The 21,755-nt window shown below is 37.2% G+C and overlaps 4 protein-coding genes across 7 annotated transcripts; 1 reads left to right on the plus strand and 3 right to left on the minus strand.

Annotated features, from left to right (window-relative positions):
- Window positions 1-588: 588 nt before the first annotated feature.
- LOC131668706 (INO80 complex subunit B) lies at window positions 589-2,851 on the minus strand. Of its 2 annotated transcripts, none has more exons than XM_058943087.1 (7): window positions 2,682-2,851; window positions 2,255-2,420; window positions 2,000-2,183; window positions 1,706-1,939; window positions 1,469-1,641; window positions 1,193-1,393; window positions 589-708 (listed from the first exon to the last, which is right to left on the minus strand). In XM_058943087.1, exons 1-6 carry the CDS (start codon window positions 2,716-2,718, stop codon window positions 1,258-1,260), a joined length of 930 nt encoding a protein of 309 aa, XP_058799070.1. In that variant the 5' UTR covers window positions 2,719-2,851; the 3' UTR covers window positions 589-708; window positions 1,193-1,257. The 2 variants fall into 2 exon arrangements, with proteins under 2 accessions (XP_058799070.1, XP_058799069.1); XM_058943086.1 differs by lacking the exon at window positions 589-708 and adding an exon at window positions 995-1,130.
- A 177-nt stretch (window positions 2,852-3,028) lies between these two features.
- On the minus strand, window positions 3,029-6,933 carry LOC131668710 (BTB/POZ domain-containing adapter for CUL3-mediated RhoA degradation protein 3). Its single transcript, XM_058943092.1, has 6 exons — window positions 6,794-6,933; window positions 6,540-6,682; window positions 6,178-6,475; window positions 5,792-6,104; window positions 5,513-5,711; window positions 3,029-5,440 (listed from the first exon to the last, which is right to left on the minus strand). The coding sequence occupies exons 3-6, from the start codon at window positions 6,455-6,457 to the stop codon at window positions 5,231-5,233; spliced, it is 1,002 nt and encodes a 333-aa protein (XP_058799075.1). The 5' UTR covers window positions 6,458-6,475; window positions 6,540-6,682; window positions 6,794-6,933; the 3' UTR covers window positions 3,029-5,230.
- A 69-nt stretch (window positions 6,934-7,002) lies between these two features.
- Window positions 7,003-8,134, plus strand: LOC131668711 (intraflagellar transport protein 20 homolog). Of its 2 annotated transcripts, XM_058943093.1 has the most exons (4): window positions 7,200-7,322; window positions 7,387-7,503; window positions 7,607-7,761; window positions 7,845-8,134. In XM_058943093.1, exons 1-4 carry the CDS (start codon window positions 7,280-7,282, stop codon window positions 7,956-7,958), a joined length of 429 nt encoding a protein of 142 aa, XP_058799076.1. In that variant the 5' UTR covers window positions 7,200-7,279; the 3' UTR covers window positions 7,959-8,134. The 2 variants fall into 2 exon arrangements, with proteins under 2 accessions (XP_058799077.1, XP_058799076.1); XM_058943094.1 differs by having other exon boundaries at window positions 7,003-7,503.
- Window positions 8,135-8,348: 214 nt separating this feature from the next.
- Window positions 8,349-13,021, minus strand: LOC131668725 (probable protein phosphatase CG10417). 2 transcript variants are annotated; one of them, XM_058943119.1, is made up of 7 exons: window positions 12,656-13,021; window positions 12,327-12,459; window positions 11,599-11,863; window positions 10,753-11,524; window positions 10,472-10,676; window positions 9,938-10,393; window positions 8,349-9,849 (listed from the first exon to the last, which is right to left on the minus strand). In XM_058943119.1, the coding sequence occupies exons 2-7, from the start codon at window positions 12,435-12,437 to the stop codon at window positions 9,634-9,636; spliced, it is 2,025 nt and encodes a 674-aa protein (XP_058799102.1). In that variant the 5' UTR covers window positions 12,438-12,459; window positions 12,656-13,021; the 3' UTR covers window positions 8,349-9,633. The 2 variants fall into 2 exon arrangements, with proteins under 2 accessions (XP_058799102.1, XP_058799103.1); XM_058943120.1 differs by having other exon boundaries at window positions 8,349-9,514; window positions 9,592-9,849; window positions 12,327-13,021.
- Between the last annotated feature and the right edge of the window lie 8,734 nt (window positions 13,022-21,755).

Genomic DNA, 21,755 nt, shown 5'->3' on the forward strand with positions numbered 1-21,755 from the left:
GTAAGTATTGTTTTTAGGATTCTGCGGCAACGTGCATGAAGCTCCCTTGTTATCATAGTCGTGAAAGTGACACTGAGTTAGAATAGTTCTGAAGTGAAACATGTCATTATTTTTTAAATCTAAAAACATTAAGAAAATCTGTATTTTTTGTAATTGACGGCAAGGTGTAGTCGAACAATTTTATTGAAAGCCAATTATGCCGAAAATGTTTCAACTCTTTAAAAATGAGATTATACTTGTTGATGCATAACCAACCAAAGAAAAATTACCTTAGTGCAACTGCTGGGTAAGCCATAATGTCGCGGTGACGCAGTCGTTAGGTGGCGTAATCGAATGGTATAAAATCCTTAGCTGATGGTTAGGTCTAAATCGTAATTGGAAAACCCGTGTGTCTCTTGTTCTACACAGAGCTGATCTATAAACGTCTATGTATGTACATACATTCGTTGCATAGTTGTTCATCTCACACTTTTCAGCTTTTATTGTAACCATATGTTTACTATTGTCAGAAAAGAATTGTAATTTCAAGCAAACCCAATGTTAGCAGCGTAATAACTATCCAATTAAGCTTAGATAAGTGTCTATTTTCGTTCACAGTAAGAACATACATCTGTTTTATTGTTTAGCATAAAATCCGATTGGTCAAGACTTGTACTAATGTATCTATTAGAGTTTATTCGTTACAATGCGGGTTTCAAAAAATTTGACCTGATTAATTAAAAAAAATTATAGTGGTTTTTATTTAATTAAAGCAAATGACATTAAGTAAAAATTATTGACTTTGTTTGAAAATTGCCATAGAATTCATGAAAGAAATAACTACATTAAATACGAGACATAAAATTCATGAAACGATAACGGAAGATATCTAACAGACCGACTGAAGAAATTAAATTTCCTTAACATAATACTCAAACCTCACTCAAACATGTAGTAAATCTGAGATCGTGTAATGAGTTGTACCGTATAATTTTATAAATATATATATATGGCTCGAGTTTTTCGACTCTTAGTTAATAATATAAGCTATTTTCAAGTGATATTAATAGCTCACGAGACTGTTTTGGATCGAGTTATTATAAAGCTTTCGAAAAAAATCAATAAACTAATCAAGCTTTTTAATCTTTTGTCTGAAATAAATATTTTTAAATAAAAACATTTTAAACATTAGTATAAAAATAGATCTATTTACCTCAATTACTTAAAGCAAATGAAAAGTAAAAAAGTATTAAACTAATTTTACAACTTGACTGTCAGTTAAGATACAATTCCAGCAATATTCATTTTGTAGCATTCTAAACTGCACAATGGAATGCCTGTCTTTGAACACGAATATTTTTTTGTATTAGAACAGAGTGGTACTCCACATATAGTTACTTTTGGTGGTTCCTTTCTGGAAAATAAAATAAAAATTATAAACTAATTATTAAAATAAAAATAAAACCTCTTATACATAGTAAAATTTCACCCTTTTTTATCAATTAATGGAAACAGTTCACCAAGTGGTAGTGATAATGAGCTGCCTTCTGAGTTATTTTTGTATGTAGTAATTGGAACTTGTCTCTTTGACACTTTACCCTTTGTAACAACTTTGGATGTCTTAGATTCTTGCTTTTTTAGTAACCTCTCCATAGTTTTTTTCTAAATATAAAATTTACCGTTACTCATATTACTTACAATTAATAAATTGTATAGTCCTACATACTTTATCTTTTTCTCTCTTTTCATCTGCCAGTTGTTTACGCTTTAAAGATTTTAAAGCTGCTTTCTGAATAGCTTCTGCAGTCATAACTTTTTCTTTGTAGCCAGTTGGCAAAGACATTAATTGTTCTATGCCTGAATTAGGTTCTGTATCTGTTTTACGTTCAAACATTGCTCTCTGCCTAGCAGTCATTAATTTGGGATCTTTGGGTTTAATTTTTTTCAGTTCATCGTCTACCTACAATGAAATACTTTGATTCAACATTGAAATATAATAATATTTAATTCATGACCTTACCTCTTCCAATTTACCGGATTCAATAGCATCCAACCACCTTTCTTCTTCACTACTGGTGCCACTATCTTTCCCACGATTAGTTTTAACAACTTTTTTCTTCACAGTTTTTGGTGAAAGTCCTGTGCTTGTACTGGCCATGTTGAGATTCGTTAGTTTGAAAATCTTTTCTTTCACTTTATCAGAGCTACAAAAATAATTAAATGTATATTTTGTTATCAATAACATATTTTTAATGAAATCATCAATTTATTATACCTCTTATCTTCTTCCTTCCTAATTCGCACTTTAAATGTTTTTTTTAAGTCAGAGTCCATAGAAACACCAATGTAATTTTCACCATCTTGCACAATTTTCTTTTTCTTGTGCTTCTTATGTTTATGTTTTTTATGCTTTTTTTGAGAAACTGCAATAGCAGAAGGGTCTAGAAAAAAAATTTCCAGTACAGTTATATCATTGAATTAGCTGAAAGGTCGAGCAAGACGAACACGAACTCCTTATAAAGAGGATTTTACTTGTGAAGTGCTGGTCCTGTCATTACTCTTCATTATTAAAGTTATGATTTCATTGTTTTATAAAGATTTTCTTTAATTTTGCAAGCAAACAACAAAACCAAAGAAAATCTCTAGAAAAAAGATTGTAATACTAGAATTTTATGATTTGAAAGGCATAAATACAAATTTACCTGTTAATAAATCATCGTCAGAACTGTCTTGTTTCATTTTTTTGATTTCATCATATATTCATTAACATATATAAAAAAAATTGACGCTTGAAAAACATCTAACAAATCTACTAATAAAAAAATGGATGGCCTAATATTTGACTATTGACTAAAAAGTTAAAAATTGATCATTCGCGTCAGCTGATTCAACTGTTTACGCAATAGCTCACCAGAGGGAATCATTGAATGAAGAATGGAAAAGTAACGTTTCAAATCTATTACAATGATTATAACATTTTACATAAAAGATGTATTAAATAAACGTATTTGTAATAAATAAATGTCAAATAAAACGATAAATTCTCACTAGATGATATTTATTAATTTCATGTTTTACAATATCATTTATCACACCGTAATATATTCAACGCAAATCGATGTTTTTAATTTTCTCGATTTTGGCACTTGCATTCTATAGTTAACCGACAATGTATATATATACTTATATACGTTGTAAATATCGTAATCATTAGATTTAAATATCTACAAGAACATGTCCACAATTACACAGACACAATGGAACAAGAGCTGTCGCTTCATTATAACCGTTGTATATAATTAGATTGTACTATTTTTAATTTAATTATTTATAGTCATAATATATAAGCAAACAAATTACAACCACCGTATTTCATTTACCATTACGTTTTTCAATCATATATCAAATTCAACAGTTTTTCCAGAAATGAAAATTTGAAATCAGTATTACAAAAACTGTAAATTTCCACAAAGTTTAATTGTCCAAGTCAAGTGTTTACTATTTTTAATTACTAGGTATATACCTATACATAAATGTCATGATTGCATAGATTATGTTTACAATACCCTGTCAAATTTAAGATAATTATGTTTCCATTCCAATATTCTTTCTATGCACACTTGATACTTTTATTATTATTATTTGTTAGTAATTTTATAATAAATAATAAAGTGGTTAAATTAGAATATATACAGATTTTATCATTCTTCAGTTATATTAGTCTTTATAATCAAATTAGTTTACAATGTTAATGCAATAAAAAGTTTTAGTGATAAAAATTACTAGTATCAATATAAAATAATTTGAATTTATTAACTTCAAATGTTATTGATTATCTGTACTGAATAATAGAAAACAACAAAGTACTCAATATATAAAGGTAAGAAATAGAACTATGCTTGAATAATATTAAATGTAAAATACAATTTTCAGTACAACATGTGAATATGCCATAAATATTTACAAAATATCATAACTAGTAAGTAGTATTTTGAAATATCATTTCAATGAAACGTTGTTTGAAGAAGGCAGTATTTCAATAATTTATTTAAAAAGTTCGTTTGGTTGCAAAATTATTTTCGTTATTTCCTTAAAATAATTTGAATTACAGACTGTCGATAGGTACATATATGTACAATATAAATATCAAAGACTTAATTAAATTTTAAATAAGAACGTTTAAGCTACCTATTTTTTCAGTGTATATCCTTTTGTTTTCGATGATATTACATAACTACTCAAAATAAAATAATGGTCGTTTTACATAAGTCACACTAAATATTAATAAATCCTTAATAGTTATAACTATGAAGAGGTAAATACTTTCAAATTATAAGTTTCAGTCGATTTTACATTAACAAAAACAACAATGATGATTTGCATGCTACAGCAATCCTTATCTAGTTTCTTTAATTCGCTATTAATTAACTACTGAATTTTTTTTTAAGAACTAAGCTATCGATATTTTTTTATTGGGATTTTTTAGTGGCATCTTTTATTAATTTTTAATTATTTTATGATGTTTAAATTTGGCACGTTATTGAAATTGATACCAATGCTCATAAAAAACTGCAAATCACTAGGTCATTTTTTTTCCTTTCTTAACTACATAATAATGTCAGGATCAAAAATTGAATGTTGTGTTAAAGTAAAATGTTGTTAGTGAAAAAATGAATTACTTTTCTGTTAAAGTACCAAATGAATGTAATAATATTTTAATCTTCAATGATCAACATTGATTATCACTCTAAAATTATTAATTAAAAAATTCTACAATTTTTACACTAATGTTAACTTGACAGAATGATTTGCATGAACTTACTCAACTAGCTAATTTTATCAAGAATAGATTAGCCTAATAAAAAAGATTAACAGTAGTATAGCAATAAAAATATTACATTTAATGGTTAATATAAGATAATGTACTGACCGAAAATTGACAGTTTTAATATCATCTACCTTGGTAAATAAAAAATAAAATGTGCTTTCATTAGGACTATGATTGTGTGAATTTGTTACTTCATATTTGACACTTTCAAGATCTATCGAAATATTGTTCAAATCTCAACTAGGCTTGCGAAAGTCGAGTGAAATAAAATAATTAACAACAAAAACGAAATAGGCTTAGTTAAGGTTCCAACCTTAAATTCTTAATATCTTGGTGAACACGTATCAATGCGGATCTGTTGGCCCGATTAAGATGTCGCATTACGTTTCGTATCGCAGGATAACTTGGTGAAGAGAAGATGGGTCAGTTAGTATTTTGCTTGTTGGAGCGAAGTCGGGCTAGTCCTGATCGTTCACCTTCCTCTTCGTCCGACGTGCAAGCTGGTGCACCACTCACAGCAGCTTTCGATGCTGACGACGTCGCTTGCATAAGCTCTTGATCTGGACCATTTCGATTTTCGTACAATAAGATATTTAGCGTTTCTTCGTAAATGCGGGCTTCAGGGAATTCAACCTGTGTGAATCATTTTTTCAAGAGTAATGTTATAAACGTCTAATGTTGGAAAATAACTGTGATATTAATTACCTTTGTATGCTTTTTATCAGTTGTATATACAATTGAATGACAACAAACTTCAGCCACTTTGCGGCCATGTCCATAGAATGTCCAACAACAAATTTCACTGGAGCCTATCACATCTTTAATGAATAAAACTCTACCACTAAATCTCAAAGACATTTTGTCGAATAGCTCTATATTTTTCAATAGGTTGTCATCTGAGGTACTGTTAAATAAAGACTAATTACCAATATATCGTTAATTTAGCATGAAACCTGTTTTTTATAAATTTTTCTGTTACGCTACCTTGTATATGAATATTTATTATTGTGCCTATTCACAAGCAACTTAACAACAGGTTTAGAAGTGTTGCTAATGAGTAATTGTTCCTCTTTTTGCGACGTTATGAGAGGTACTCTACAGATAGGATCAGTTTCTCTTTCCTTCTTTTGAAGAGCCTGCTCACATGATTCAGCCAACTCACTGATACAATAATACTTGGCCTCAGCAAGCAGTTCAGCCATTTCTTTTGTACTATCTGGTAGAGGAACACTACCATCTCTAAGAAAATTCAAAATTGTCCCAAAGTGTTTTCCACATCGATCTATCAGAATCCAGCCTAGATAACAAATTAAATTATTAAGTTGATGAGTCAAGCAAAGCAGTAATTCATTAAAAAGATAACTCGTTACCCTCAGAGTCTGTTAAAACTTCCATTCTGCCACTAAACATGGCGCGAAGCATTGTGTCATGCTTCCTGAGGGTACTGATGGTGGTGTAATGCAAAGAGCCACCAACGTTGAGCTTGACATATTCGGATGGGCATTTGATTCCTGGTTGAATGCCAGACATGACGAAGGACTCAACAAAGAATTGCGGATCAGCTGAGTCAATGAGTGTAGAAGTTAGCTGTGAAGATGAGGACGATGCTGATGATGAAATATCTATTTTCTCAAGTGCGAGACTCAACATTTAATCCATATGAACCCCCTGAGAGAGAGGTGGAATAAGAGGAAAAAACTGTTAAAGAACAGATTGGTGGGTGGGTACACACGTCGAGCAGAGGTAATTGAGGCCCTCTAGATGTATAGAATTCAAGTCGTCTCGATTAATTCCATCTCTATTGGTAGTTTTTCTCGCGCTTATTTTTTTCCTTTTTTTACGTGCGAGCAGCGCGTGAGCTGAGTCCAGTTGAACCTGTTAAAGAGCTTATTAGATACCAGTACACTACACGACTAAGTTGAGCTGATCTCAAGAATTGAACACGCATACGCGTATATGCGCGTGAAGTCAGATTTACACACTTACGTTTAGTATACATGAAAACGGCGCGCCCGTGATGTGTATTCTTTCGCTTCCTTCTCTTATCTGATAATTGTTTTGAAACAATCAGATCAGGGCTTAGCTGATAACTAGATTACGTATTTGCAATGAAAAGTAGACTTCTCCGTTGGTTCGTCCAGCGTGCGAAGCAGCCTTGTTGTATGTATGTATGTCGCGGTCTAGTGACCACAGTGAACGCGCAGTATATAACCCGTGAGCTGACATTTGCGCGGCTGTATTTGAACATTTCTTAAGCGATCTTTCTTTTATTTATCTTTCACAGATTGCGATAATATCACATAATTTATTAATGCGAATGCAATTACAGTGCAACATGAAAATTATTATGAATTGCTTATTATTTGGCGCTGATATAGCATTCTGCAAACGCTAGCGTGGGAAAAAAATTGTTGCCGAGTCAATCTCTATTTTTATGACGATGAAAAATTAATCGAAGCCGAAAAACCGTGCATGTTTCATTGTGTTTCAACCGTGCACGCCAAATCCTGCGCAGGTAAAATGTTTTGACTTTCGAGAGCTTAGTTACCACGATAGCAACCGAACAGTAAACATGGCAGATTCTTTGGAAAAGTACGGACTTCACTTGGACGATTTGTCGAAAATTCGCGTACTCGATCCGGAAGTCGCTCATCAGACGGATAAACTGCGAGAAGAATGCCAAAATTTTGTTGCGAGTAAGTGAAGTTGTTTATGAACAATTGTGTTTCGTAGAATCACTGAATATTATCGTTGTTATTGCAGGCTGATCTTCAATATTTTGTTACTTTTGTTAATTAGAGATTGGCGATTTTCACAAAGCCGCCGAAGAATTTATCAAAATCATGCATCATCTGGCGGAACAAGTTGAAAGGGAGAAGATGCGGGCGATTGGCCTTCGCAATCTAATGCACACCATGTCCAAAGAATCAGACGCGGAAAAACAGCGGTTAGAGGTAAATTCATCAAGCTTTTGCGATAAATCGACTTTCTCAGTAATTTTTCTTTTAGTTTCACAATCCATTGCAATTATTTTTAGGCAATGTTGCTGGAGAAAAATATGCAGCTGGATAGGTTGCGCATCGAATACGAGTCATTGAAGAAAATCGAACAAGAGCAATTGGAAACTATCGAGCATTTGACGTCCACTTAAACTGAATCCATCAGTTTTTCAATAAAAAAAAGTACCACTTTTATTTCGTTTCATGGCTACGTTATTTCATACTTAGAGAATATGAACGATTGTCTTATACCTGTTCAATAATCAATAGTTCGCTGTACCAATGATTGCCAAGTTAAAATAAAGCAGCACACATAGAATAATGATTAATACGATATTCATAAGATATTATTTTAGAGGTAGCTTCCTTTATCGTGTACACGCAATCGTCGAGCTGATAAAAGTACCCACAGCTTTTTTACATAGATCGAAAAATGAAATGCCTCGCTTACTTTCTTATATGCAACTTAAGTAACGTAACTAGACAGAATTCCATTCAAACTTATGAATTGGAAATAAAACAGAAATAAAACAATATTTCCTTATAAGAATAGTTTTAATCAAAATTTGTTAATTGTATATAAATACTAGAAAAGTCGTTTTCTGAGCAAATAAGTTATAATTACTAGAAATCTGTTAAAGCTTGATATTACTTTGCATAATATACACTTTGTACTGTAAGAACAGGGCAATTAGGTGTGTTTAAGCCTTACAAAATTATCATTGACTTTCGTGTTGAAACTTGCATATATAATTTAGCGTTTTTTCTTTGTATAAAAATTAAAGTTAGAAATAATGTTAATTTTGTTTCGCTTAGGTGAATAACAAAGACAATTCTGCCTGCATGAAAAATGATTAGTCTTAATTTGAGAATTTACAACAAAGTTTCCAGTCAATCTTCATTTATTGTTTATAACATTGTGACCAGGAATTAAAAAATTAACTTCGTTATTTGTTACAATAAAAATAAGAAATGATTTTGTTTCAAATTACAAATATAAATTCTACAAGCTAGTACCATAAATATTTACAATGAATAAGCCTAAAAGAGTGATAATACGATGATTTAAAAAAATGATAAGATTTCAATCAATAAGACTTAGTGTTCTTACGATTATTTGACGCGATTAGTAGATAACAACTGAAAAAAATATATAGGTGCAAAAATGAATTTACAAATTATGCAACCTCTAAGAAAAGTTGATGCGTCATATTAATTGATGCAGCAAATGGGGTAATCTAAAAAGTAATGTCAAACTGTTAAAATAATAATTTGTTCTATATATCCGTAAATAAAAGAGTTAATATTATTTATATGAAATTAAGAGGAAAATAATATCATCATTCAATTGCATTTTAACGTTGTAAAATTATCGTGTCGAAAAATTTGAACTTGTGTTTACAAAAACAAAGCTAAGCAAGTTTTAATTCAATAGATCTAAATATCCAAGTATAATCAAAGTAAGACTTGGCCAATATACGAATAATTTATTTTTGAGCAGAAAATTTTACTCGTAAAGATCGCTTACCTTTCGCGGCAGTTACTTTCAAATTTAAAAAAAATAATAAAAAATACTTGTATGCATACGAACTTGAAGTAGATAACAAGAACCACAGTAATTGAAAGAAGTATATCATCCGCATGTGCTCCTGATGTCAGTCAGTCCATCACCATTATTCAACGCTGATACATTCTTTTATACATAAAACTATAACATATGAAAATCGCTATGAATTTGAAGTAAATTCATAGCTTTACAAGTTTCATAATTTTACAAAAATTCACATTCAATGCAACGGCTCCTGTAGGGGTTCCAGTTCAAAGTCCTCAGCACGGATTAGATTCTGTTTTATGGCGCTTAATTCCTAAAAGGGCATCAACGAAGGATCTCCGAATCCTCTTCCTGCGTAAGTTGTTGAATTCCGTTGTGATATTTCCATCTTCATCGACTTTCTGCTTCTTGAATCGCACAATTATTGCCGTCATATTATCGCAGCCAGTTCCGTCACCGAGACTGTCCGGCGCCAGACAACGATTGAAAAGCTAAAAACAGTCGGATAAATAATTAAAAGTAGATAATATCCAATCGTCAAGATGATTTTTTATGTATAAAAATATTAAAATTAAAAACCTCTTCGCAAATTTGAGAAAGTTTCTCGCATCCCTCTTCTAGACGATGTCGTATGAAATCAACGACGCTCTCACTTGACATACAGTTCCATATACCGTCACATGCTAAAACCATAAACTCATCCTTCTCCGGATCTATCTGAATTGTTTTGACATCTGGTAATGCCGAAATCATTTGATCTTGAAGCGGCAGATCTGTGTTCTTTTTGTAAGCATGATCACCGAGCGCTCTAGATAAATTAAGTCCACCGTTTACTCTACCATCTAGGGTAACTCTTCCACCAGCCTTCGTGATACGCTCCAATTCTGGCTCATCTTCAGGCTTATGATCAAGACTTAATTCTATAGTTTTACCAGCTCGGGATAATACACATCGAGAATCACCGGCGTTAGCTACATACAATTCGTTCCCTTTGAGGAGAGCTACTACTGCGGTGCATCCACTACCAGAACCTGGCTGTACAACAGTTTTAATAACCAAATATTAATTTTTTTAGTCGTAGTATTTATTAATAAATGCAGGAATTTAACAAACCTCTTCATATAGAGCATTATTATCTTCATCATCCTCTTCCCCCTCTTCATTATCATTCTCATTTTCATTATCCACATACTCATCCTCCTCATCATCATCATCATCATCATCATCATCATCATCATCGTCGTCGTCGTCATCATCATCATCATCATCATCATCATCATCATTATCTAACTCATCAGATTGTTCATCATCTTCGTCGCTAGTAAAAATATACAGCACAATAAAATATTTTATAAATAATCATTTTTTAATAAATCTTGTGGATAGACAAATACCTTTCTTGTCCATCAAAACTTTCATCATTTTCATCGTCATCATCACTGCTCACTAAAGCAGCTCCTTGATTGTTTGTTATCAACGTATAATGCTTTGTAGATTCATTGTTCTTCTTATCGGTACTGCTAATTTTGTTGTGTTCTTCAGCTTCTCCATTTTCCAATGGTGTACAAGAACTGCTGCACTCATTGTCATTGGCAGCTTTGCTGCTATCTGCATCCTCAATACTTTTTAATGGCTTTTCTCCATTGACTTCCACTTCTCTTGGTGTACAGCTTACATCAGCTTCCTTACTCTCTTTACTTGGTGTTACTTTTTCATCAATATCTTCAGAACTGTCAGGCATTTCTGATAATTTTGCTGGTTCAGAATCTACAGAAGATCCAACTTGAGAAGGATGAGGAACATCACCGTTACTAGTAGTGGAATCCAGCACTTGATCCGCTTCACTACTGCCTGCACTTACATCAGTTTTTTGGTTTGCAGAGGAAGAAGGCAATGATTGACAAGGTTGACTGGAGCTACTAACATCAGTCTCATTGGTATTCCATGAAGATGATGAAGCTGACGAAGTGGAACAACCTGCTTGAGACAAAGAGTAAGCTCTTTGCCACCTAGGTGTTTCATTGGATTGGTCGGTTGCTGGTTTAGAACTTTTAGCCCGCTCATTCTGAGTATGTGGAACCATTACTTTGTGCAAATATTTGCGCATTACAGCTTCCAATGGCATGTTTGCTTCTTCATAGAGATTATCAATATTCTCTTCTTCATCTAATATAACACAAAAGAAAAGACTAAAGTTTACAGAAAAAATTTAATTCAATTGTACAATTTATAATGTATACCAGACTCAGTATTTAAAGTATTCTTCTTTCCAGCAAGCTCTTTGAGAATGTTTATCACTGGTGGAGTGGCAAGTGTCGCATCAAAACCTAAAAATGCATCGATTAGAGCTTGCTGCATGTTTCCTTGCTTATAGGCATCTGTGTTTTTGATAAATTTTGGTAGATGTTTGGCGCAATATTGGGCAACCTCATGCCCACCATGCCCATCATATACAGCAAAGAATGAGACATCTTCATCAAAGTTGATGCAACAGTTGTGGGCATCCTGCATAAATATATTTGTTGAAATGAATCTACGGACTATGTGCAAACACGAAATGATCATACAATTTCTCAATATATCAGACAAAATAGGAATTTCAGTTAATTCGCGGCTTGTAATCTACATTAATAATATCCCAGACAATGTGTCGCCGGTTTGATGGAAATGTGAAAAGAAAGGGCTGTGCGTCGGTTCAACAAGCGGTATAACCGTATCCCACGAAATGGAGCACAATTTGTGAGAGCGAGAGAGCGTAAAGGTGGCTACTTTGCCGGCAGGTACATGTAGCAGCAGCAGCAGCAGCAGCAGTAGCAGCAGCAACAAATAGCTCGATAAGCTCGCGCGAGAAGATAAATGTGACCAGCGGTTATTCGCAAGGAGAAAGAAAAGACGGCGATAGAGGAGATAGAGCTGAAATAGGTTCGAATTGCCGGGAGGCGGCAGCGGCTTAGAGCGTGTTACATACCTCTTGGGTCATGCGCCAGCCCTGCATGGAGCTGGCACCGTAGGCGAGGTTCTTGCCATCCTCATCGCTCGAGACTTTCTCGGTGTTCGGCTCGGACAGGTAGGCGCCCATTTTGAGACTCTATTCTCCGTAACTACGGATGGACTACGTGATGATGAACGAACGGAATCGGTGCGAATTATAACTCACTCACGCTCGCTCGCTCGCTCGCTCGCTCGCTCGCTCTCTCTCTCTCTCTCTCTCTCTCTCTCTCTCTCTCTTTCTCTCTCTCCCTCTCTCTCTCTCTCTCTCTCTCTCTCTCTCTCTCTCTCTTTCTCACTCTCACTCACACCGGCGCTCTGCTCCGCAGCACGCTGCCGAAGTGCCAACGACTGTTGGCGCGCGCAAATGTCTGTGTACTGGCCGCCGCGCACGCAGTATGCAATTGATGTACTAGCTCCGTCCTGCTCGCACTCGTTTGGACACGATCTTCGCCTGTCCCGCTTTTATGCACGCTACAACGTGAGGTTAGGTATCGTTCACAATGTTCACATGTCGGCGTTACGCCAAAAACAGCAGTTTCCTTTGTTTTTCCGATTTCTAGTTTTCGCGATAGTAGACGCAGAGCTTGTGACAATCAAGCGATGATTAAATTTGCAAAGAATCGCGAGAAAAACTTTCAGCTGCGACAAGCGCGTAGTTTTGTGAATGTGGCTTTTGCGAAGGTCTTTGAACGGAATGAAATCGGGACGGAACGAACAGCGAATTTGTTAAAACGAGGAACTTGGACGCTGTTGTACATCATTTTTGAATCCGTCAAATTGTGATTTTAAGTTACGCTCAAAATTATTATTTGAAAGTAAGGAATTGTGTACCTATTGCATTTACATATTAGTCTTATTCGTGATATAAAAATAGTAAGGCTCTATGTTATGTTTATTGTCACTGTGAAAAGGTTCGAGGCAAAATATTTGGTGTTGAAAAATGGACGAAAAGGTGTAAATTTTTAATTGAAACGAAAAACTTTGCAATGCATAAAATTGAATTTGAACCCATTTTATCTAAAAGAAACGATGAACTTTCACTTATTTCACGATGTATTGGAAAAATTATCCAAAAAATTAATTGAACCCACGATTGGTAAAATATACTAAGCTATTATACAATAGTAAATTTTAAATATTTTAAATACTGGTTATGGCCCAGTCATATATCAGTATGAGTAATACATTTAACGTCGTGTGTTTTTTCGTTGCCTCGTTGAAAATACCCGTGAACATTCTTCAAATTTAAATTTAACGGGTTTAATATTCTGATATTTAATTTCAATTGCCCGCATATTTCTTAATTTACAATGTACAAAAGATAAAAATGTATTGTCCTCCAATTTTATTCCGTTCACTTTCTTTCTTTTTCAACCAAATTTTATCACAATATTATAATTTCAGTATCATAGATACTTATAAAATTATTTCAAAACATAACCGCTTCTATTCTTAAAACTATTTATTTACGGTATATATCTATTTTTGCAGATTATTAACCATATTAATTATGAATTGAATTTACTGCTGAAATATAAATCTTCCATTGCTAAATATATAATAAAAATATATTTCAAAGCATACGAAAATTATAAATTTCGCGCTGTTTTTTAGTATCAACTAACAATAACATGTCGAGGACTTTTTATTTCATTTCTGCGTTTGATATCTATTTTAGTTTATAAAAGCGTTAAGGTTAACGCAATAATACTCTTCTCGGTGATGCGGATCGCAAGTCGACACCGGTGCAGTTTGATTTGCATACGTCACAGCACTAAGCAAGCAGAGACAAATCCTCAGTTTCTCTGTGAATCGGAGTTGACGTGTGTACACTTCTCAAATCTGACCGATCGCTCCGTGCGCGATTGACGCAGGCTCGGTAAAGCGAGCGTGCTTCAAATCTCGGCTCACACGCGTCGTATCGAAAAATCAAGCTAAATACATGCGCGAGAAAGGTGATTTCAGCCTCGCTTGGCCTCTTTGCAAACGTTCACGCGAGACTCAAATCCATTCACTATTCCGCACCTGATGGAATAATTGGTTTATTATTAAAATTGTTGTCAAATATCACTAACTTTCGTGCTCTATTAGCCCATTAGAAAACTGCACAATGTCAAATAACAACAAACAAAATGATTTCTCTTACGTCATTTTTGACAGTGAACCGTCACTATATAACATCAGGACTGAAAGTTGTAGTTAGTTATACATAAGAAGTTATGATTGCAAAAGTAAATATTTTTATTCGAAGTAAATCTTTGTTATACTCAGGTATATTGTAACAATAATGTCATAATTGAAATCGAACGTACAACTGGCACATCATTCTACCATTTCATTAGATTGAATATATTTGTCATGGCGCAGCTTTCGAATGAACTTGATTCTTAAACATTTTAAAACTGAATGAGAATAGTGAAATATACAGAACTGTTGGTAACTATGGTTTCACGACGGCAGGCCGTATTTTATTATTATTTTTAAATTATTCTTTTAATTAAAATACGAGATTTAAACGAGATTTAATACGAAAATTAAAATACGACGAGAACCTTCTTTTTGCCTCAAGAAAAATTCTAAATTTCCATAAGGATAATTATTGCAACAAAAGGCCAACTTCAATTTTATTTTTTACGACAACTTGCAAAGTTTATGATGTGAAATAATTATGAATTATTCGTTGCGCTACTAATTTTATTGTAATAAATGTGTGCTTTACTACAACAGTATTTCAAGGTTTGGAGACTTGTTTGCATAACTCAACAGTTGATAAATGATAGCACAATGTTTGAAAAGACTATTTTCTAGCATTTATTTGAGAAAAATTACAGGAGAGGAAGAGCCAAAATTGATTGGCAGCGATTCGTCGGTCCATATTTATTTTTGCGGGTTTCGAAATTCGTGTGCGAGGCATCATGTTGATCATTCGTTAACATTGGCTTGATATGTAGTCGGAGGTCGGAGCGACCCCCGCCCACGACTCCGTGCATTCACCTTGCAATCGAACGCATCTCCGGAGTGGTGATTCCAACGCGATTCGAAGCGGCAGCCGCGCGGCAAGTCGCCAGCAACTACCTACCGTAGCGACAGCGAGTCGGGAACAGCTGCCTTTACTCCCACATCGGCAACTTGTGCGTGCTCACCTGTACCAACGGTAGCAACAGGCTCGCGCTCGTGTTGGCTTGTGCTCCAGCGCCAGTGGCTGAATCGAGCGCAACGAAGCGGAACTCGCTGGGACAAACCCACGAGTGAGAGAGCACCATCGCAAAACTGAAGACGTTTGGAAATAAGCGCAAAAATTTTCGTCTACCACTCGGACTGGCTTTTGCAACTGCAAACACGCTGCTTTTTTTCCCGCGTTTTCCACGAAAACGAAATGACGCGGATGAGCCAATTACTTTTGTTGTCTTTGTTAACAGAATGCAATTTATCTGTTGTTTTTTCAGCGGTTTTGGCCAATGTTCCGCTGAGTTCCGTTAGCCGCACAACAGTACATTAGCTAACCAGCGTGGGAAAGTAGATTCTCGTCCCGCGTGACATTTACGCCCGAGTGGCGCGAGGCTGCTGTACAGCCACTATTAAACTCGCGCGGTTCCCACCAAGACTTTTGTACAGTGTTCACAGCCAGTCGTACCGGGATCAAATGTCCCGTCGCAATGTCACGTAGGTCCTCCCAAGCTCCGTGATCCCCTTTAGGTTAACGATGACAACATGGCGGGAAGCCACTGTGCGTGCGCGCATGGAAAACCCCATGGGATTGATTGCGACACTGCCAGGGCCAGCCTGTGCCTTCGCGTTTCTTTGTCACGTTGTTCGCGCCGAGGCCCAAGGAGAGCAGGCGAAACTACCGAACCAGCGCCGAGCCAATTCCAGGGGAAAAGTGTAGCGTTGAATCTACTGAAACTAGCCGACTGCAATTGAAAGCATGGCGAGCCGTCAAGGAGGAAGGAGCGCTGGAAAGAGTTTCGCTTCGGACCGTCGTGCGTCCGTGAGAGTTCGAAGCTGTTTCCGTTCCAGGACTGCACCCAGTATCCCGAGACAATAACGCGCGGGTGCTCCGATTAGCAGTTTCGCGCGCGAACAGCGCCGAGCAGTCGATCGATTCCGCCTCGAGGACGAGGCAAGGCCGGGTTTTCCTCCCGCTGCGCCTAGCGAAGTGGCTTCAGCTACGAAACCACTCGCGGCCGATCGCCTCCGATTACGCAAATCGACGCGGCCGGTCGGCGGAACGACGAAGCGGACAGCCACGTAATATGCGACTCGGTCCACGACGACGGCCCCCCGTTGGACGCGCGCTTCGCTTTCCGCAGCGATCGATCTCTCGGCCGCGCGTCTTCGATCCGCTTGGCCGAGACGCGCTCGTCAAGGCTGCAAGCCGGGGGACGCCTCGGCGTCGAGATCGCAGTCCCGCCGAACGCGGACCGAGGTCACTTGGCCGAGCGAGCGTCCCGCCGCGGCAAGTAGTAACGCTCGAGCTGCAGTCAGCCGCGGGGCCGCCGATCTGTTCTCGCTGGGAGCGAAGCGTGCCAGTGGGCTGCGCTACGCGGGCGCGCGCCTCCGCGATCGATGCGGCGGAGGTGCCTGCGCGGGCGCCGCTCTCAAGCCCTCCCCTCTCGGTCTCGCGTGCACTCCGGCGGGAGCTCATTTTTCTGCGGCTCGGAGGCTGCGGGTGCCCTTTTCTTCGGCGCTTCGTTGTCGTCGCGCTCGCGTCGCGGCTAATTCGCCTGCGTCCCTTTCGCTCGCCTCGCTCGACGCTGATTCTGTCTTATCGCCGACGCTTTGTGGGACGCGAGTCCATTGTTTCGCTCTCCTTTTTTTCGGGCACAATGGCTCCGCGCTCTCGCGAGCGCTTTTCGTTACCCTCTTTCGCTCTCTCTTTCTGCAATTGGCTGTCGTTGATTTGCTCGCTGCAATCAGGACTGGGCGCCCGGCGAAGAGTGCGCAAATTCGATCGCGAAACTTGAGAGCAATTTCATCGAGAATCAATGACCCTCGCGTCCACGATGAGTTGGACTTGCAAATTTCATGAATTTATTACCCCCCCCCCCCCCCCCCTCTCCTTGCACCGTTCGCGAAGGAACGTTTTTTCTCTTCTCATTTTTTGCAACGAGCCGACTCCTATTCATGGAAAGTTACCTATACCTTTTGTTTTTTTATTTGTTATTTTTAATGCAAATTTCTGCTGCCCGAAGCCCCGTGCAATTTTTTTTTTGTTTTTTCTTATTTTGTTTGCAGTGGAAACTTTGCGCTCCGAAATTTTTCACGAATGAGCTGCAGTTCAGCGCTGCGTTTTATGCCACAATTTCATTTTAGAAGTAAGCAGAATAGAAAAACAGTCGCTTATTTCGAGCCGGATAACTTCGCACTCGGCATTTTTTCGCGCCGTCGTGGCATTTCATTATGCTCGCCGAAACAAAGTTACTCTGCAACGAGAACAAGGGGATCCCCGAGTTTCGACGATAACAGCAAAATGCAAGAGTCGCATGTATTAGCGACCTACATCCGCCTGGACAATTGCAAACGGATGAAGAGAAGGGTTGCATCTTATCCGTCCGCAGCTTAATGACAGTATCTCGAGGCAAGAAAAATTTCCGTGACTGGTCTCTAATTATTTGCCTCCACGGCGGTGGCTGCTGCGCCGCCGTCGGCGGCGTCTCTTTAATCCCACTTGTCAGTGTGCGCAGCGTTCGCGCAGGCGAGTCACGCGCAAGCGAATTAGAGCAATGGCCTTCTCCCCCGACCAGCCTCGCCTCCCCGAGCCCTCCTTTCTCCTCTCTGCCGCTGCACTTGGGGCTTTAAGTTGCAGCACCCGAATTCCAGTCGCACAGTGCTCTAATTATCGCTACACCGCGTGCGAGTCTGCCGCTGCTTCTTCTTCTTCGTTATCTTTAGTGCTGCTTTGGAGTGGGCTCCAGGCTTTTATGAGGACTCGAATTCTGAGTGATAAGGCTCGTCGAGACTGGGTATTGCCGACAACCTGGGCAGCTTATTTGTGGCCCACCTCCAATTACGATAAGGCCGTAGGAGATAATTGCAACTTTAATTGATAATCGGACCGTAATTGAAGCTCGATCAAATGCCTTTAGATCCGATACGCTAACATTCATTTCTGACTTATCTCTCGTTATTACGATTACATTTATTGCCTCCATTTTAGACCTGACCAATCATTTTTCTCGTGTGCACACTAAACTTTATTGTCACTCTCATTTTTCGAATTCTTGTCATACCTTTGTTGCAGGATGTGTTCTCAACGAAACTATCAAGCCAATCATATCTTTTAGGAACATTCACTCCAAATAACAATTGATGATGGTATCTGAAGCGGACGAGATGTATGCGTAGTTAAAAGGAAAAAAACGTTGCCAACGGGATTGACTGAGTGCTTCCTTGAACATCAAAAAGAATTATATATTTTCGATTGTGAGATTATTTCGTTTTTGAAAAAAAAAAGTTGAGAGAGCTTAATGTTGCGAGGACAACTGTACGCACGGAGATAAGGCAGTGCGTCACACTTTTGCATTGCTATGGCAGGCACCGCTGTCGACTGTCGTTTTTCTAAGCTCCGAATCACGGTCAATTTACAGATCTATTGAAGCCAATAAACCCGTGATTTACGCAGCTTTATCGAGAAATTATTGAAAACACATATTTTGAAGTTGATCGAGCAAAGCCAATGACGTTTTTAATAAGCTAAAACCAAAAATCAAAACTCGTTGAAATAAGCTTCATTGAAAGATGCGTCAAAGTGAATTTCTACTATACCGATTTTCACGAATTTTATTTTCAGATCTATCAGTGGCAATTTGCTAGAGTTTGAAAGAAATTGAAAAATACACGTAAGTAGATCCATCATAATAAGCTGCGCACTTTTCAGTATCGTACAACATAGAAGGAACAATGATTGAAAAGCCACTGTAAAATCGTGTCGAAGCATCAATTTAAAACGAAATAAAATGATTCACGGTACTAATTGAATATCGAGAAAGCCCGCAAAGAATCGTGAAAAACTATCGTTCGCGAAAGACTGAGCTTTATTCGCTAAATCGATTGGGCTATACCCTCAAGAACTCGCTTTTGAATCCCTTGCTTTTTTCATATGCTTTCTCAATGAGAAAGAGAGCACTGAAAATCGATCCGGATACGGTCACGTGGAAAAACGTTATCACCAGTGTGCTTCTTTCAAAAGTCGAACGGGTTACGGGCTTCTTCAACATTTCTTTTAATTAAGCACCTAATAAGCATAAATACTTTTATCGAATACGCCGCCAAGGCACACGTTCACACAGATTAAGAAGCGTCAGTTGCAGGTGTTAATTTCTTTTTGTGAGATGTTGGCGTCAGGCCCGCGGAATCTTTCGAAACGTAAAACTAACATTTTTTTACATTTACACGCGCGGACGAGCGTCGCTTTTTAAACAGACCGACCGCGTGCATTTATAATTTTTTTTTAATTTTTTGTGATGACGCGATTTTACGTGGCGACAGCTCGAACGAGTTTCGTCGGGGTCACACTGCGCAAAACGATAAAATCGACAAGTTAAGGGGCTGCGCCCTGAAGATTCGGTGAGAATGCTCTTTTAACATTCGGAAAAATGTCAATTTGTTCTATGAAATATACATATTTATTGTAGTGCGCGAAATTCTATGGAGGCACAGTACAAAACGGCGCATACATTACATTATGCTAATAACTGTACACGGAAGTCCAGATGTAACTCGTGCAACTTTGAATCGAATGAGGTACGACAAAAAGTTATTCACTGAAGTTGCATTATGAAATCAATTATTCAAATGCATACGATGTTTACTTATGCGTTGACGAGTGTAAGAATCTGTTCTTGTTGAGCACAATTCTTCACTTGACTCCAGCACACACACGCACACTCAGACGCGCACGTAAGCCTACGACTGATCAAGAGGACAATAATGCTGGATGAAATGCGACAACAAAATAGCTTCTATTGCAAGCGAACAATTGGCATTTCTGCACCAAGGTTGCCATAGCAAAGGGTAAATGTTCGGAGAGTTCGACTCGACAAACCTACAACCAAATTACAATAGCTGGTACGTTCCAGGGTATCACGATCAGCTCTTGAGGTGTAGGTAACCGATTTTCTTGAAACTTGGTTAAACGTTCTCTATATAGTAGTAAACTTTGTTATGGACATTTAGACAATTCCGACCTCTAAAGTAGGTCAAAAGTAATAAACAATGAAATAATTACGATGAAAATTTTTCATAATTCATATCTCAGATTCATATTCAACCGTTAAAGCTATTAATATCAATTTTTTTAAATACACGTAAAATTGTAAATTATCAATGTATCCATGCAGGAATACGTTTTCAATAATATTCCAAAAGTTATAAACTTTTGTTATGAACAAAGGGCTTTTACTTCCAGAAGTATATCTTTAATTTTTTTAATTCTTTTCGCGTTGGGGTCCCTGGCCTTTCCTTCTACACGAACGAACATTAAAATTGAGTTGACATAATATCAGCAGCAATAAGAAATAATGGCACGGGGTTTGGCCTATGGCGCTACAGCCTAAGTCGACCTCGTTGCCGGCTGACTTCCTGCCTTGATTAACGTACATTGATACTGTGAGGTGTACTCGTAAATCCCATCTCATATTTGAAAAAAATGTTAATGACAATCATCCGCTTCCTCTGTACGTTCAATGGGGTTGAATACCGGCGCATCGTGGTTGCAGCCACCTTAAAAGGTATTTATTATGATTATTGTTTATTAAAAATATTTTGTTATTTTTAGTAATTTAATATTTTTATATAATACTTTTTTTATTTTTTCTTAATCTGTCAATTATTTTTTTCGTACAATATTAATTAATAACGCAGCTCATTATTAAATAGAGAGTATTTACATCAAGTTTGAATAAAATCGGTCACTTACACCTCAGGAGCTGATCGTGATGGCCTAAACGTGCCGACCAACATTTGTTGAAAAGCCATTCAACCTCAATTTATAAGCATTCGCACATTACGGTTGTAATTATACCAGTATGGCTAACCGAAATAAGTTCCCACCCAACAGTCAAAATAATTCCGACTACCGGCGTTCGATCGAAATTCTACGTTGAGTGTTTTCGGACATGGAAATACCATGTCGGTCTCGCTTGATTAAAGCCATAAACAATAGAATTGATTTCAGGAAGTAATGGAGAGGAATCTAAAAAAGACACGAACTTCCACAATTTACTGAGGCTCCTTTCGATACTTGTACCGTTGCCATTTCCGGCGAATAAATATCTAAGTTGATCTGATCAACGATACAAGAGTTTTATTCCTTGTTCGAAACAAACTCAATGCATCTTTCTCAGAGTTCATCTTCTACAAACATCTGATCGCGCTCTTCATTTGAAATCACTTGTTCATAAGATGG

This window comes from Phymastichus coffea, unplaced genomic scaffold (assembly GCF_024137745.1).
Source record: "Phymastichus coffea isolate CEN01 unplaced genomic scaffold, Cenicafe_Pcof_1.1 PCOF00083, whole genome shotgun sequence".
Classification (NCBI taxonomy): Eukaryota; Metazoa; Arthropoda; class Insecta; order Hymenoptera; family Eulophidae; genus Phymastichus; species Phymastichus coffea.

Bases quoted from the DNA above. Each gene is read 5' to 3' on its own strand.
- LOC131668706 (XM_058943087.1), bottom strand. From the start codon at position 2,718: ATGAAACAAGACAGTTCTGACGATGATTTATTAACAG. The intron at 2,421-2,681 runs GTAAATTTGTAT...TTTTTTTTCTAG, and splicing joins TGACGATGATTTATTAACAG to ACCCTTCTGCTATTGCAGTT. The intron at 1,940-1,999 runs GTAAGGTCATGA...ATTTCATTGTAG, and splicing joins AATCCGGTAAATTGGAAGAG to GTAGACGATGAACTGAAAAA.
- LOC131668710 (XM_058943092.1), bottom strand. From the start codon at position 6,457: ATGTTGAGTCTCGCACTTGAGAAAATAGATATTTCATCATCAGCATCG. The intron at 6,105-6,177 runs GTAACGAGTTAT...TTTGTTATCTAG, and splicing joins AGTTTTAACAGACTCTGAGG to GCTGGATTCTGATAGATCGA. The intron at 5,712-5,791 runs GTAGCGTAACAG...TTTATTTAACAG, and splicing joins AATAAATATTCATATACAAG to TACCTCAGATGACAACCTAT.
- LOC131668711 (XM_058943093.1), top strand. From the start codon at position 7,280: ATGTTTCATTGTGTTTCAACCGTGCACGCCAAATCCTGCGCAG. The intron at 7,504-7,606 runs GTAAGTGAAGTT...TTTGTTAATTAG, and splicing joins ATGCCAAAATTTTGTTGCGA to AGATTGGCGATTTTCACAAA. The intron at 7,762-7,844 runs GTAAATTCATCA...AATTATTTTTAG, and splicing joins CGGAAAAACAGCGGTTAGAG to GCAATGTTGCTGGAGAAAAA.
- LOC131668725 (XM_058943119.1), bottom strand. From the start codon at position 12,437: ATGGGCGCCTACCTGTCCGAGCCGAACACCGAGAAAGTCTCGAGCGAT. The intron at 10,677-10,752 runs GTATTTGTCTAT...TATTTTTACTAG, and splicing joins AGTTTTGATGGACAAGAAAG to CGACGAAGATGATGAACAAT. The intron at 10,394-10,471 runs GTTTGTTAAATT...ACTGTTGTACAG, and splicing joins ATAATGCTCTATATGAAGAG to CCAGGTTCTGGTAGTGGATG.